The sequence below is a fragment of the Pristiophorus japonicus genome, chromosome 8, assembly GCF_044704955.1.
Source record: "Pristiophorus japonicus isolate sPriJap1 chromosome 8, sPriJap1.hap1, whole genome shotgun sequence".
Lineage (NCBI taxonomy): Eukaryota > Metazoa > Chordata > Chondrichthyes > Pristiophoridae > Pristiophorus > Pristiophorus japonicus.
In genome coordinates, this window is record NC_091984.1 from 183,908,522 (window position 1) to 183,924,400 (window position 15,879).

At 52.0% G+C, this 15,879-nt stretch overlaps 1 protein-coding gene across 3 annotated transcripts in view; it reads right to left on the reverse strand.

The window, feature by feature from the left end:
• Positions 1–15,879, reverse strand: part of LOC139268863 (RNA-binding protein Musashi homolog 1-like) — a 165,333-nt gene that overhangs the window by 106,694 nt on the left and 42,760 nt on the right. For all 3 annotated transcript variants that reach the window (XM_070887655.1, XM_070887654.1, XM_070887656.1), the window contains one exon: positions 7,572–7,664. In XM_070887655.1, the coding sequence (XP_070743756.1) occupies positions 7,572–7,664 (93 nt within the window). The remainder of the gene's footprint in view (positions 1–7,571; positions 7,665–15,879) is intronic.

The window sequence follows — 15,879 nt, forward strand, 5'->3', positions numbered from 1 at the left end:
AGAGCGCGCACGAGAGAGAGAGAGCGCGCACGAGAGAGAGAGAGCGCGCACGAGAGAGAGAGAGCGCGCACGAGAGAGAGAGAGCGCGCACGAGAGAGAGAGAGCGCGCACGAGAGAGAGAGAGCGCGCACGAGAGAGAGAGAGCGCGCACGAGAGAGAGAGAGCGCGCACGAGAGAGAGAGAGCGCGCACGAGAGAGAGAGAGCGCGCACGAGAGAGAGAGAGCGCGCACGAGAGAGAGAGAGCGCGCACGAGAGAGAGAGAGCGCGCACGAGAGAGAGAGAGCGCGCACGAGAGAGAGAGAGCGCGCACGAGAGAGAGAGAGCGCGCACGAGAGAGAGAGAGCGCGCACGAGAGAGAGAGAGCGCGCACGAGAGAGAGAGAGCGCGCACGAGAGAGAGAGAGCGCGCACGAGAGAGAGAGAGGCGCACGAGAGAGAGAGAGCGCGCACGAGAGAGAGAGAGCGCGCACGAGAGAGAGAGAGCGCGCACGAGAGAGAGAGAGCGCGCACGAGAGAGAGAGAGCGCGCACGAGAGAGAGAGAGCGCGCACGAGAGAGAGAGAGAGCGCGCACGAGAGAGAGAGAGCGCGCACGAGAGAGAGAGAGCGCGCACGAGAGAGAGAGAGCGCGCACGAGAGAGAGAGAGCGCGCACGAGAGAGAGAGAGCGCGCACGAGAGAGAGAGAGCGCGCACGAGAGAGAGAGAGCGCGCACGAGAGAGAGAGAGCGCGCACGAGAGAGAGAGAGCGCGCACGAGAGAGAGAGAGCGCGCACGAGAGAGAGAGAGCGCGCACGAGAGAGAGAGAGCGCGCACGAGAGAGAGAGAGCGCGCACGAGAGAGAGAGAGCGCGCACGAGAGAGAGAGAGCGCGCACGAGAGAGAGAGAGCGCGCACGAGAGAGAGAGAGCGCGCACGAGAGAGAGAGAGCGCGCACGAGAGAGAGAGAGCGCACGAGAGAGAGAGAGCGCGCACGAGAGAGAGAGAGCGCGCACGAGAGAGAGAGAGCGCGCACGAGAGAGAGAGAGCGCGCACGAGAGAGAGAGAGCGCGCACGAGAGAGAGAGAGCGCGCACGAGAGAGAGAGAGCGCGCACGAGAGAGAGAGAGCGCGCACGAGAGAGAGAGAGCGCGCACGAGAGAGAGAGAGCGCGCACGAGAGAGAGAGAGCGCGCACGAGAGAGAGAGAGCGCGCACGAGAGAGAGAGAGCGCGCACGAGAGAGAGAGAGCGCGCACGAGAGAGAGAGAGCGCGCACGAGAGAGAGAGAGCGCGCACGAGAGAGAGAGAGCGCGCACGAGAGAGAGAGAGCGCGCACGAGAGAGAGAGAGCGCGCACGAGAGAGAGAGAGAGCGCGCACGAGAGAGAGAGAGCGCGCACGAGAGAGAGAGAGCGCGCACGAGAGAGAGAGAGCGCGCACGAGAGAGAGAGAGCGCGCACGAGAGAGAGAGAGCGCGCACGAGAGAGAGAGAGCGCGCACGAGAGAGAGAGAGCGCGCACGAGAGAGAGAGAGCGCGCACGAGAGAGAGAGAGCGCGCACGAGAGAGAGAGAGCGCGCACGAGAGAGAGAGCGCGCACGAGAGAGAGAGAGCGCGCACGAGAGAGAGAGAGCGCGCACGAGAGAGAGAGAGCGCGCACGAGAGAGAGAGAGCGCGCACGAGAGAGAGAGAGCGCGCACGAGAGAGAGAGAGCGCGCACGAGAGAGAGAGAGCGCGCACGAGAGAGAGAGAGCGCGCACGAGAGAGAGAGAGCGCGCACGAGAGAGAGAGAGCGCGCACGAGAGAGAGAGAGCGCGCACGAGAGAGAGAGAGCGCGCACGAGAGAGAGAGAGCGCGCACGAGAGAGAGAGAGCGCGCACGAGAGAGAGAGAGCGCGCACGAGAGAGAGAGAGCGCGCACGAGAGAGAGAGAGCGCGCACGAGAGAGAGAGAGCGCGCACGAGAGAGAGAGAGCGCGCACGAGAGAGAGAGAGCGCGCACGAGAGAGAGAGAGAGCGCGCACGAGAGAGAGAGAGCGCGCACGAGAGAGAGAGAGCGCGCACGAGAGAGAGAGAGCGCGCACGAGAGAGAGAGAGCGCGCACGAGAGAGAGAGAGCGCGCACGAGAGAGAGAGAGCGCGCACGAGAGAGAGAGAGCGCGCACGAGAGAGAGAGAGCGCGCACGAGAGAGAGAGAGCGCGCACGAGAGAGAGAGAGCGCGCACGAGAGAGAGAGAGCGCGCACGAGAGAGAGAGAGCGCGCACGAGAGAGAGAGAGCGCGCACGAGAGAGAGAGAGCGCGCACGAGAGAGAGAGAGCGCGCACGAGAGAGAGAGAGCGCGCACGAGAGAGAGAGAGCGCGCACGAGAGAGAGAGAGCGCGCACGAGAGAGAGAGAGCGCGCACGAGAGAGAGAGAGCGCGCACGAGAGAGAGAGAGCGCGCACGAGAGAGAGAGAGCGCGCACGAGAGAGAGAGAGCGCGCACGAGAGAGAGAGAGCGCGCACGAGAGAGAGAGAGCGCGCACGAGAGAGAGAGAGCGCGCACGAGAGAGAGAGAGCGCGCACGAGAGAGAGAGAGCGCGCACGAGAGAGAGAGAGCGCGCACGAGAGAGAGAGAGCGCGCACGAGAGAGAGAGAGCGCGCACGAGAGAGAGAGAGCGCGCACGAGAGAGAGAGAGCGCGCACGAGAGAGAGAGAGCGCGCACGAGAGAGAGAGAGCGCGCACGAGAGAGAGAGAGCGCGCACGAGAGAGAGAGAGCGCGCACGAGAGAGAGAGAGCGCGCACGAGAGAGAGAGAGCGCGCACGAGAGAGAGAGAGCGCGCACGAGAGAGAGAGAGCGCGCACGAGAGAGAGAGAGCGCGCACGAGAGAGAGAGAGCGCGCACGAGAGAGAGAGAGCGCGCACGAGAGAGAGAGAGCGCGCACGAGAGAGAGAGAGCGCGCACGAGAGAGAGAGAGCGCGCACGAGAGAGAGAGAGCGCGCACGAGAGAGAGAGAGCGCGCACGAGAGAGAGAGAGCGCGCACGAGAGAGAGAGAGCGCGCACGAGAGAGAGAGAGCGCGCACGAGAGAGAGAGAGCGCGCACGAGAGAGAGAGAGCGCGCACGAGAGAGAGAGAGCGCGCACGAGAGAGAGAGAGCGCGCACGAGAGAGAGAGAGCGCGCACGAGAGAGAGAGAGCGCGCACGAGAGAGAGAGAGCGCGCACGAGAGAGAGAGAGCGCGCACGAGAGAGAGAGAGCGCGCACGAGAGAGAGAGAGCGCGCACGAGAGAGAGAGAGCGCGCACGAGAGAGAGAGAGCGCGCACGAGAGAGAGAGAGCGCGCACGAGAGAGAGAGAGCGCGCACGAGAGAGAGAGAGCGCGCACGAGAGAGAGAGAGCGCGCACGAGAGAGAGAGAGCGCGCACGAGAGAGAGAGAGCGCGCACGAGAGAGAGAGAGCGCGCACGAGAGAGAGAGAGCGCGCACGAGAGAGCGCGCACGAGAGAGAGAGCGCGCACGAGAGAGAGCGTGCACGAGAGAGAGAGCGCACGAGAGAGAGAGCGCACGAGAGAGAGAGCGCACGAGAGAGAGAGCGCACGAGAGAGAGAGCGCACGAGAGAGAGAGAGAGAGAGAGAGCGCGCACGAGAGAGAGAGAGAGAGAGCGCGCACGAGAGAGAGAGAGAGCGCGCACGAGAGAGAGAGTGCGCACGAGAGAGAGAGAGCGCACGAGAGAGAGAGAGCGCGCGCACGAGAGAGAGAGCGCGAGCACGAGAGAGAGAGCGCGAGCACGAGAGAGAGAGAGAGAGAGAGAGCGCGCACGAGAGAGAGAGAGAGAGAGCGCGCACGAGAGAGAGAGAGAGAGAGAGAGAGAGAGAGAGAGAGCGCGAGTAAGTGGAATTGGAACAGAGAACACACAGGTGTACTGCAATCTCAGCCCCTCATAGATTGAGCTCGCAGGGCTAAAGATCTAAACGGTCAGACCGAAAAACACAAAACTTGTTTTTTTTCCCCTTCCAGCCCTGACTAAACCTGACAGTGTTTGGTACAACACCCTCACCTCTGAAATGCGAGACATAAGACAGCAACTTGTGCTTACATAGATTTCTTAAGAAGAATTGCAGTGTTTTGTTCCCCCAATTTTTCTCCCCTGCTAGCTGGAACACAGTTCCATGGCCCAGTCCCTCCTTCTGATACTTTGCTAAGCTGCCCCACCCTGCCGCCAGCCCCTCTTCTCACTGACTGACAGAGTCAGGCTTCTTGCCAGATCCTCATCAAGCAAACTGAAGAAACTGGTCGTCGACTCAAATCAACTAACTACATTTCTCATGAAGATTAAAACGGAAGACTGAAGATTAGGATTTAAAATCTAAATTCTTTCTGGGACTCAAAGAATGATGAGCCTCCACAACCTTACAAATGGATGCTGAGAAACAAAATGGACAAACAAATTGCTGTCAGTCGCTACTTCGATCGAAATTGTTAACACACGCATAAAGAACACACTTACGATTTTGCTACAAACAGCGGGACTCTTCCCCTTAGTTTCCCGCAGTTTGATTATCTCTCAGCTTTTCTTGTTCGTTGTGCGAGAAGTGAAAACAATTTTTGGGGAAACAGAATTTTAAAACACTCCTGAAAAGTCTAGAACGAGAATAAGGAAAGCAGCAAACAACATTTTGACTGAAATTCTAACCAAGACTAAAACTAAAATGTCACTAAAGTCTGAACAAAAAGGACTAGACTAAAACTAGTACTAACGTTTCTTCCAGAGACTATGAGACTAAAACTCAAGGCCCACAAAACTATAGACTAAAATGAAAGTTAATTCTAGGACTAAAACATCACTGACCTCCACTATCTCACCTAAATGGTCATTCTACCAGAAGCAGCTTTGCCAGGCTGCCTCTGGGTCCGGTTGCTGTGGAAACCACCGTGAATGTTGGGGGAGGGAAAGGGAGTGGATTCCACAGCAGCCGAAACAGGAACAACAACTGCACAGGAGCCGCTGTTTTTTTTGACCCTCTCCCCTCCTGAAGGCAGACTATTTGACGGAGTGAAATTTCACAGGCACCGGGCATCCTCCCCCAGTGGCCGTTGCTCATGCGTAAACTTGGGACAGTGGGTTTCAATTGGCTATTTGGTCGGGGGTGGGGGCTCATCGCAGCTGAAACCAAGCTTGGCCTCATGGAATGTCCACACGCACAATTTCTGGCTGCAGGCGGGGGTGGTCACCTTGTAGCAACCATCAGCAGGAACACCAGACAATTTACCTCTCACTGGCAGAGATTCGGAGGCCGACTGTAGCATCTTTATTGCTGCCCCGGCTATAATCAGCTAGCTTAACTGAATCTGGGACCTTCCTGCTCTGTATGGTTTTGCTGCACGCTACATAATCTCACTGAGCCATCCAGGACAGAGAGAGTGAAGAAGGCTGAGCAGCCCTTCTTCAATGTCTATAGACGACCGTAGCTCCCCTGGTGGCCGGAGGAGGTTGGTGCAGGCCGTCAAGTGCCGACCTTACAGGTGGGATGGGCCACCAGCCCACCCCCGGCTAGAAACCCTGGCTGCCTCCACTGTCGATGTTTAACGTGCTGACTGGCACTAATTCCAAGAGTTTATGTTGCATATTAGACCCTTTGGAGGCAGCGGTGTCTCCTGTTACCTTTCCACGGTGCTGCCAGGGCCTCTACAACCAGCGGCGCCATCATCGCTTTCAGCTCAATTTCGAAGTTGCTCCTGATACGGGCCATCACAATTCTGACTTATTGGGTGGAATTTCCTACAGTCCTCTGGTGCCTGCCTCCCAATAGGTGGCTCATCTCGGGTGAGCTGGCCACGATCGTCCATCCATTGACTCCCATGGCTGGACACCGTCATTTTGTTAAGCTTGGCAAGGCCCAATGACAGCAGAGGGATCTCAGGAAAAAACTAATCTCAAACTGGAAGGAGGCAGAGCCACAACTCCCCATCAGGGACCGGACTGCCCACCAGAGTCATAAACAGGGACTGGACTGCGCAGCGCCACAGCTCCCAGTCAGGGACTGGATTGCCACCATCACCGTTTCCAATCATGGAACAGATTACCCACCACCAGAGTCCTGTTTCTTACACCTATTGGATTATCCAGTGTTTGATGCGTTTCACCTCGGAGGGAGAAGATGAGTATAGGCGGGCACTCTAATCTGCTCTGAACCCACTGTGACTTACTAAATTACAGTCACACCAGCACATATACAGGAGGAGGCTGCATTTCCATCCCACTCGCCTAGGAACCCATGCTTTCCAAGCTGTGCCTCAGCAAATTGACTAGGATCCTCAACCCCACTTCCAAATAATTTTGCCATACTCGACCTAGACGAACTCCTCCGGCCATACGCTCCCACATGCACGCGCTCCGAACACTGGCTCACTCCTCGTTCTCCGTACCACCGTTAACGACTAGTCCGTCAACTATTTGGCCCCTTCCCTCGAAAACTTTCTACCTGAATCCCTGTGCTGCACCATCTCTCTCCTTGTTCCAAAAGCCGCCCCCCTCCCACCCACAGAGTCTTCTTCAACTGCGCCTTCAGCCACTCGCTCACTCAGTCTCCCTTGGCCCGGCGCAGTATTCGGAGAGACCTTTATTTGTATGCGAGGGCTGCTACAGAACCGACAGGGATAGCTCCGTTTAAACTCGGGCTGTAAAATCTGGGGAAAGCAAAAGTGTTCAGCCAAACAGGAATTTAGATAGACCACAATTCAACAGAAGAGATTGGATTTTCAAGTGGTATGTGCAATTGACTTGAACATTAAGGTTTCTTTTTATAAACCTCCCTCAAACAAATTTCAGTCCAGCACTACAACAGGGCCTCAGAAGAAAGGGGGGGGGGGGTCCAGAGACTTTAATCTGACAAAAGGAATTGCAATTCCCTTTGTCAGCTCTCGGAGGAATACAAAAGAGCCCAGCAATCCATTGTTAAATCTGATGATCCCTACATTCCCATTGGCCAACAGGCAAGTGCTCAAAGCTCCTAATTTGTATCCTAAAGCTGTCCGGGGCACCATGGAAACACGAGGAGATTAGTAAGCCGTGGGGCAGCTGGCCAATCGGGAGTGGGTGTCGGCTGGGGGTGGACAGTCATCTCAGACAGTTGAAGGTAAGTCTGAGTGGCAGCGATTCTACTCGTGCCCATTGCTCTCGCATTCCCCTGGAGAGAGCGCGGGAGAGCTCGCCTATTCTCCTGTCACTTCTGACCGGCTTGCATGCCAGCGCTGAATTGAGACCCGAACAAAAGAACCTGTCTGTGACTGCTCCTCTCGTCCCATCACCATGGCGACCGTGGCACCAACAGGGAAGGTTGCCGGTGGGGGGGGGGGGGGGGGGGGGGGGGGGGGAAGAGGAGGAAGTGGCGGCAGCAGCGGCCCTGAATGCAGCTGCTCAATAAACAAGACTAAAAAGACAAGCACCAAGAGACCCTTTCTTCTCACCTTATTCTGGGGGTGGGGAGGGGGGCCCACTGCAGAGAAACTTCATGCTTAACCTGGAAAAATCTGCAGCAAGAGAAAACGGGGTGACCCAGATTCGAGATGGATGCGAACAGAAAGTAATGAATGCAAGACGCAGCTAGGCTCGCGTTTCACTCACCTTCCCAAACTGGTCGAAATACTGCTTGACGTCCTCCACTGTGGTATTTACAGACAATCCACCCACAAAGATCTTCTTTGTTCTGGTCACCATCTAATCGCAAAGATAATGGGTTTTGGTTAAAGTGGCTGTGCTTCTCTCAGATACATCTTGAAACTGCCCGAGACCCGCCCAGAGCCCCTGACACGGTAAAAGGCACGATCACGCTACAAGACAGCAAACTGACGGTTCTCTTGCCACCGGCTGCATTCATATAACCGGGAAAGAAAGAACTTGCATTTCTATAGCCCATGTGACAACATCAGGGTGCCCTAAACACTTCACAGCCGATGAAGTACTTTTGAAGTGTAGTCACTGTTGTAATGTAGGAATCGCGGCCATAATTTGCAAATAGCAAGATCCCACAAACAGCAATGAGATAACCTGTTTTAGTGGTGATATTGGTTGTATAAATATTGGCCTGGAATAGTGCCTTGGGAATTTTTTTATGTCCACCCGAGGGGGCTGACGGGACCTCATGTTATCGTCTCATCCTAAAGACGGCACCTCCGACAGTGCATCAATAGGTGAGGGTAATATACAGCTCGCCCTCCCCTTAAATATATCGCTCCCCAGGCTTGTAACAGAGCTATACATCCCAGAAAGGGCCATTAAGGAACCCAAAATAGGGGTGGTGGAAACCGTTCCCATCCGTTATCCAATGACCACTCCTGAAACGTGCTCAGCAGGTGAGCAGTAGGGTGGGCTTGGCTGCAAGGGCCCCTCTAGACAACAGCTGTGTCGAGGCTCACGTGAAGAATGGCCATCTGGGCACGGTACTGAACGTCAACCAGCACCCACCCATCCCGGCAAGGAACCCCGCCTTTTACCAAAGAACATTGGCAAGATTTTCTTTTTGAAACATTTAAGGCAGGCAGACAGACACCAGCAAGTTCCAGCTGCTCGACTCCCTCTGGAACTCCCCAGTGGAAAAACACAGGAGGGGCCCCACTGTGACCTGGTTCCCCGATGCATTCTGTAACCTTTCAACAGTTATTAGATGCGAGAGACCGAGAATATGATGGGGGAGCATATTGCCTTTCATTTTAAAATAAAAAAATTATACAAAGCAGCATGATACCGGAGAACGCATCAAAAATTAACACAATCATCAATTAGCACATGAAAACGGTTCTCTCACTGTGCAGAGATGAATCAGTAGGCACTTTCACTGAAAAGCTATTTAAATGGAAATTCTTCATTTGAGGGCAAGTGCTGTGTTCTCTCTCTTATCACAGGGCCACGTTAAAGGAGTGCGCACATTTTGCTCAGTTTTACTTCAAATTGCGGGAATTATGTCCACGCACCGGCTCTACAATCTGTGGGGGGGCTGCCAGTAATGCTGGGTGATGTGCTCCAGCAGTGTGGGGTGCACAGCATCGAGCGCAACAGGTGCACATGCTAGCCCGCTTGCTCAGAAAACCACACAAGGCCCGCCACTGATGCCAAACGACCCCCCACCTCCGCCCCCCAGAGGACGGTTCTCCACAGCTCCAACAGCCATTTCGCCTCAGTTGCTTTGCGATGCTGCCCTCGGCACTGGAGCTGAAATAACAGCAAGATTAAAGAGCCACGAATGAGTCACCTCGCATTGCCGAGCAGGAAGTTCCCAGGTTCAAACCAGAGTCCGTGCTGAGTTAGCTGATCTCCGCCCGCAAGGCAGTAGAGTACACTGCACTAGGCCTTGGCATCCCCGGGTTAGAGGGGGGAATTAACCAGGGATCCTGCTGTCTACTTCTGCTGTTGATAGGCTTGGGCTTGTCTGTGTTGTCTCCCATCAAACAGCCTGCCGATAGTCTAAATCAAAACCTACACATGGATAACTCGGGCCAAGTATTGGCGGAGCCAGTGGGCCGTGAGCCTGTGATTATTATTTTGGGTGAGCTGCAGGCGCCCGTCACGCCTCACCAGGCAGCTCGGAAATTTTTAGGAAGTGAATTTCAGACTACTTGCCTCATCGACAGCGATCCGAAGATAAGTCCGGGGGAAGAGGGGAGGATGAACAGCCGGCATATTGTGGTGTCCAGGGGAGCACTCCAATCTGACTCCACAGGAACATTGTTCTAGTGTCAGCCTGGACTCAGTGGTAGCACTTCTGCCTCAGTCAGAAGGTTGCGGGTTCAAGTCCCGCTCTAACAGACTTGAGCACAAAATCTAGGCTGGCACTCCAGTGCAGTACTGAGGGAGTGCTGTACTGTCAGAGGAGCCCTCTTTCAGATGAAATGTTAAACCGAGGCCACATCTGCCCCCTCAGATAAATGTAAAAGATCCCATGGCATTATTTTGAAGAAAAGCGGTGGGGGGGGGGGGGGGGATGCAGTTCTCCGTGGTGTCCTGGCCAATATTTATCTATCCCTCAACCAACATCTCAAAAACAATGATCGAGTCAATGTCACATTACTGTCTGGGAGAGCTTGCTGTGCGCAAACTGGCTGCTGCATTTCCTACAGCACACCAGTGACTACACTTCAAAAGCACTTCATTTAAACAGAATACTTTTGGATGTCCCGAGGTCATGAAAGGCGCTATTATAAATGCAAGTTCTTTCTTTTAATTTTTTTTGAAATAAAACTAATGGTGGCAGCCATTGAGGAATCCTCAACAGTGTAGGCATTAGGACCCTCAGTTATATCTGCTGTGGGACACTTGAAAACCCACACGACCCAATTTAGAGTCTGGTGTCTTTTAGGTGCCCTTGAACCACAGGGCGTTGGCCTCCGAAACAGGCGCACCAAGGTCCAATTTCAACCCTAATGTCTTCAGGAGACGACGATAGAAATCCGCCAGAGAGCACACTTTTTTTTTGTAAAAACAGCTACCAGTTCTGTTCCCAGGAAAGCTGGATCCAGTGGCCTGACAGGATTTCCTGTTTGAAACCAAAACCACACAGCCACAGGGTCAGAGAACCAGCGCAAACACTTGTGCTCACTGCAGGAGCAAGCGCTCCTGGTTTTCCCAATTTCTTTTTGATAGTAAGCAGTAGTCGCAGCTTTCAATGACATCCCTTTAATACAAGGAAGCTCCGTGTCAGGGGTCAGCACTTATAGGTCACAAAATATGCCAGCACAGGCTTCAAGATGGAAAATTCAAAAGCCTATCGTACGTGTATCTACACAGAGTGATGCTTTTGCTGCAAGAAGGGAATGTGACTCACAAGAAGGAATAGAAGGGACAAAACACAAACAGCAGACAGGAAGTTTCTTTTGAAATAAAGACTGGCCTGTGGTGCAACAGGAACTAATTTAATTCCCCTTTCATTCCCAGATGGACAGCCATCGAAGCAACGATGACGCTTACTATTCTGGGACTGCACTTGGTGTTCATTAATGACATGCCGTGTCGCACAGTGTCCAGTCTCAACATCACAACAGTTAAAAAGCCACAGCTACTGCACATCTTTTGGGTCCATTTGGGGTTCACATTAATCTCTTCTATAGCACGACATACATCAGGCACTCCCGTACCTGGCCCAAGTTGCATTATCTAGGTGCTCCCTTGTGGAGTGAGATGATGATCGAGTACTGGGACTTGAGCCCAAAATCCTGAGGGAGTGCTGCACAGTCGGAGGTGCTGTCTTTCAGATGAGACATTAAACCATCTGCTCTCTCAGGTGAACGTAAAAGATCCCAAGGCACTATTTTGAAGAGCAGGGGAATGCTCCCCTCGTCCTGGCCAATATTTATTCCTCAACCAACAACACTAAAAACAGATTATCTGGTCATTATCACATTGCTGTTTGTGGGACCTTGCTGTGAGCAATTTAGCTGTCGTGTTTCCAACAATTCCACAATGACTATATTTCAAAAAGTACTTCATTGGTTGTAAAGCGCTTTGGGACATCCAGAGGTTGTGGAAGGCGCTATATATAAATGCAAGTCTTTCTTTCTTGTGCCACTGGGAGAGGACCTGCTGTCCATTCCATGCAGCACTCTTGGACTATATTGTAAACATGGATGCAGAGTCGACAGCCTTGCTCAACAACTTTGATTCAGGGGCTATTTATACAGGACTTACCCTTCCAGTAAATATGGACGAGACGATATGACCACCTGAACAGGCAGATGGGGTTAATTGCAAACATTTGTGCTCACTGCAGGAGCAAGCACCCCCAGTTTTTCAATTCCTTTCTGATATTAAGCAGTCGCTGCAGCTTTCAATGACATCACTTTATATTTGAACATCAGGGGAGGTGTCCCCGAGTCTTATCCAACATTCCTTCCTGAACCAACCCAATCAAAAACCAATTAACCAGCTTACTTGGTGTTTCTGAGAATCCACTGTACAGAAATTGGCTACCAATTTTGCCTACAAACAGCAACAAAGACATTTCAAACCAATTGTTTGGCTGTGAAGTGCAATGGTGTGTTCGGAGGATACAAAATCCACAGTTGCATATAAATTCAAGCTTTTTCTTAGTATTTTGAAGAACCCATCAGAGTGTAGATTGTACATGGTGAGAAAAGGAACAAAAGAAGTCAACGGGCTCAGTGACCTTGGGAGTGAAACGCAGTTATTAGTGGCATCAGTTTTGCACCACGTTTTACTCTTCGGTTCTGGTGTTAAGCCAGTTGCTGTGCAACTAGATACTGATTTCTCTCTGGGTGGCTTGGAGGGCGAAGATTTAATGAACCAACGGAGATTATCTCCCTCCTGCCTCAAGAAAGGATTGACCATGATTCGTAAAAAGCTTTTTTTTTGCTATTTCGCACCAATGTTCGCTCCTCCATTCCACTCCTGAAACCACTGAGGGAGCACTGCACTGTCGGTCGTGCCATCTTTCGGATGAGATGTTAAACCAAGGCCCCATCTGCCATCTCAAGTGGGCGTAAAAGATCCCATAGCACTATTTCAGTGTCCTGGCCAAGATTTATGGCTGCAACTATTTATACCAACGGAATGGCAACCGTTTCTCTGATTGGCTCACCATTATCACATCACCTATTGCTGATTGGTCCCCTTGGAGGATAAGCCACATTCTGAAGTTTCTCTGGAATGTGTAAATGGAACTGCCCAGCCTAACTTTGCACATTGTAACATGATCCATTTTGACTTCAGAAGTCGAGAGAACGCAGCCCCCAGCCAAAGTCCCTTACCCCAGCACAAGTGCTGCCTCCCCCAGCCGAAGTCCCTTACCCAAGCACAAGCACCCCACCCCACCCATAGATAGGGCACTGTGTGCGGATTGTTAACGGGTTTATTGGCTATGAAGTGATTAGTGACAGTGTCATGACTTCTGGATTTCATCCACTCCACGATGTCCCTCGTAACAGTCCCCACCCCCCGCTTGCTCGCTCTCCTCTCCCCCCCCACCCGGGCTTGCTTTCTCTCATCATTATTCATTATTTGTGCTCGATAGGGTTAGCAATCTTTGAGTACCGGGAGCATCAGAGCTGAGCCCAATCCTATCCATCTCTGTTGGATAAGTAACAATCACCAAAATCACTTGCTTCCACAACATTCCTTCTCCACCTCATATCATGCCCCTGAAACCATTATTTAAGTTTTATTTCTACCTCAAGACTCAGCAACTCCATTGCTGCCCTCACTTTCCTCCCCCAAGTTCCACGCTACATAAACTCCCAATTTCTCCAAACTTTCTGCTCCTGGATCCTGTCCTGCTCACCCTCAGACCCCTGTTGGCTCCCTGCTGCCCAACACACTGAAATTAAAGTCCTCACCCTCCTTATAAAAGGTCCCTCCACAGGCCATCAGCCCTATGTTTCAGCTTCTTGCCCCCTGTGAATACTCCTCTCTCCGTTCTAATGGAAGAATCTTCAGCCACTCAGCCCTTTACTCGGAATATCTCTACCAAAACCCCATCTTTCTTCTCTCCTTCAAAAGATTAGATTGTGCTTTTAGTCATATGGTCCATCGAGTCCCTAACTCTTCTCTTCCTGCTCAGTATCCATTGCTCCTCAATGTAGTGCTTTGCGACATTTACGCAACGGCAATATATAGATACTGTTGGTCTCAACGCAAGTGAAGTTACAGGTGGTATAATTGGCTTCCACATTCTTAGAAATCAGTCAGGAATCCCTGATCGCAATCCAGTAACCCTGGCGGGAAAGTATCTTCTAGAGGGCATCAAGTGAAGATAAGATCAGACTCTGCTGTAATACCCATCCACCCCGACCCCCGCACATTCTGAAAGTGGTACTCAGCTAGGCTCACGAGGTCACTTGGATGAGGTGCCAGAGCACTGCCGGTAAGGAGTTGGCACCTTCAGGTGGTGGAAATTAGCATGAAAAAGAAAGAAAAAAATCAATACTAGTGCCATGCCAACAGGACCAGTCGTAAAGCATGTTGTGAGAACCCAAAATCAGATTGCACAGCGAGAAGGTTAATACTAGAACTGAAGTCCAGGGTGTGGTACAAAACGGATACAGCCATAAACTAGATTTCACTCCCAGGTTTCAAAGCTTTGTGTTCATGTTTGTATTTGATGGGTCAATAAATCCATGGGAGGGGCATATGGTGGAGAGATGGAAGACTGTTGTGATCTCTGAACAGACCTGCTGAGGGACACCCTCCACTCTCAGGGCAGAAGCAGAAGAAAGATTCAGAGAAGGGCACATACAGACATACTAAGGAACAGGGGTCAACCAGCAGACAACTGTATTCTTTCAAAACTAAGAAAAGCCTTCAAAACAGGAAACAAGATAATCCAGACTGCCAAAGACCCATTTTTCTGCTTTTACAAACATAAATACTGGATTACATCAACACATGCCAACCCAGAAAACCAGCAAAAACAAACATCCCCAAAAACAGTGCACAACTCAGCCCAAAATATGAGCCTCAGACAAATGAAAATAAGTCATTACACTGAAAGTACAGTGGGACACGGGCACATAAACGCAGCTGCAGGGCATCCCAACATTCCTTCACTTATATTGGGGGGGGGGGAACGGACGGACACATTAGGTACGTGAAAACCTGAAGGGGATACAACTGCTGAAGACAAGGATTTATTTGCAGAGGGTTCTTTGGGCGTGGAAGATCACAGACATTTCAGTTAATTCAGAGACTCTATCCGCTCCAGACCTAGTTCACAGAGACAATGTACCGACTGCATCCCAACCAACACTAAAGTTCACAGCCACACTTTTCTCCCCCTTCCTGGGCTTTTACCTTCTGTTTTGGCTGCTGCTGCTGCAAGTGATTGAATTTAGTTGCGTACTGTGGGTGGAATTCCTGATCTTGTACACGAATTCCTGATCTCAGGAGAAACTCCTGCCCCACAGAGTACAGCAGGGTTCAATCAGTTACAGCAGGGGGGGAGGATCTAGGATCCTCGGAGCACCATCGAGGAAGGGAGCAGCCCAACCGGAACAATTTTCATCCGCGAACATAAAGAGTGCCCTCATCAAAATGCATTTAGCCAACACACCACATCCTGCAACCAGGACTGTAGGAGCAGGGCACTCAATCTTGGCAGGAGTGTTATAGGTGGAAGTGGAGCCCAAATTACTTTGATGCTTTGTGCTGGGTGTAAGCTCAAGCAGAGCTTGCTTCCAGAATGAGAGGCTGACCTCCACCATCTTCCCAACCCCCCCCACCCACCCCGCCCTCAGGCATCCTGAAAATGAACTCTCTCCCCTCCCCCACTACAACCCTATTGACCACTTGTGAAACATGCCCTTCAGCTTTGCAAATTGTTACTTTGAAATAACATCAGCTATTGTTATGTTATAATAAGTAATTATAAACAGATTTACTGGTGCACTGTGGCTGCAGTAAGTGCTATTTTCAGAAATGCTCTACAGCAGTTCGCTAGGATTACTTAAGACAGCTTCGCCCTCCCCTGCAACCTTCACCACGAGGAGGACAAGAGCAGCAATGTTGTGGGAGCACCATCGCCTCCAACTCACACACCATCCTGACTTGGACAAATATCACTAGTCCTTCATCGCTGCTGGGAATTCCTAACCTGCCACCACCACAAGGACGGCAATAGTTCAAGAATCAGCCGCACCTTCTCATGGCAACGAGGAATGGCCGAGAAGTGTGGCCAAACCAGCATTGCCCACATCCAGAGAACAAATTTTAAAAAATATGGCATCACCCTTGAGAGTGGTAGCACTCTCACCCGAGTCACAAGGTGGTGGATTCAAGCTCCACTCGAGAGACTGGAGCACATAATCTAAGCCAGGGGTGGGCAATTATTTCAGCCGGAGGGCCACTTAAGTTTTGATGAGCTGTTGAGGGCCACATCATAAACAAACATTGCATAAACATAAATTCAGATAGTAGTCAGATACTAGCTTAA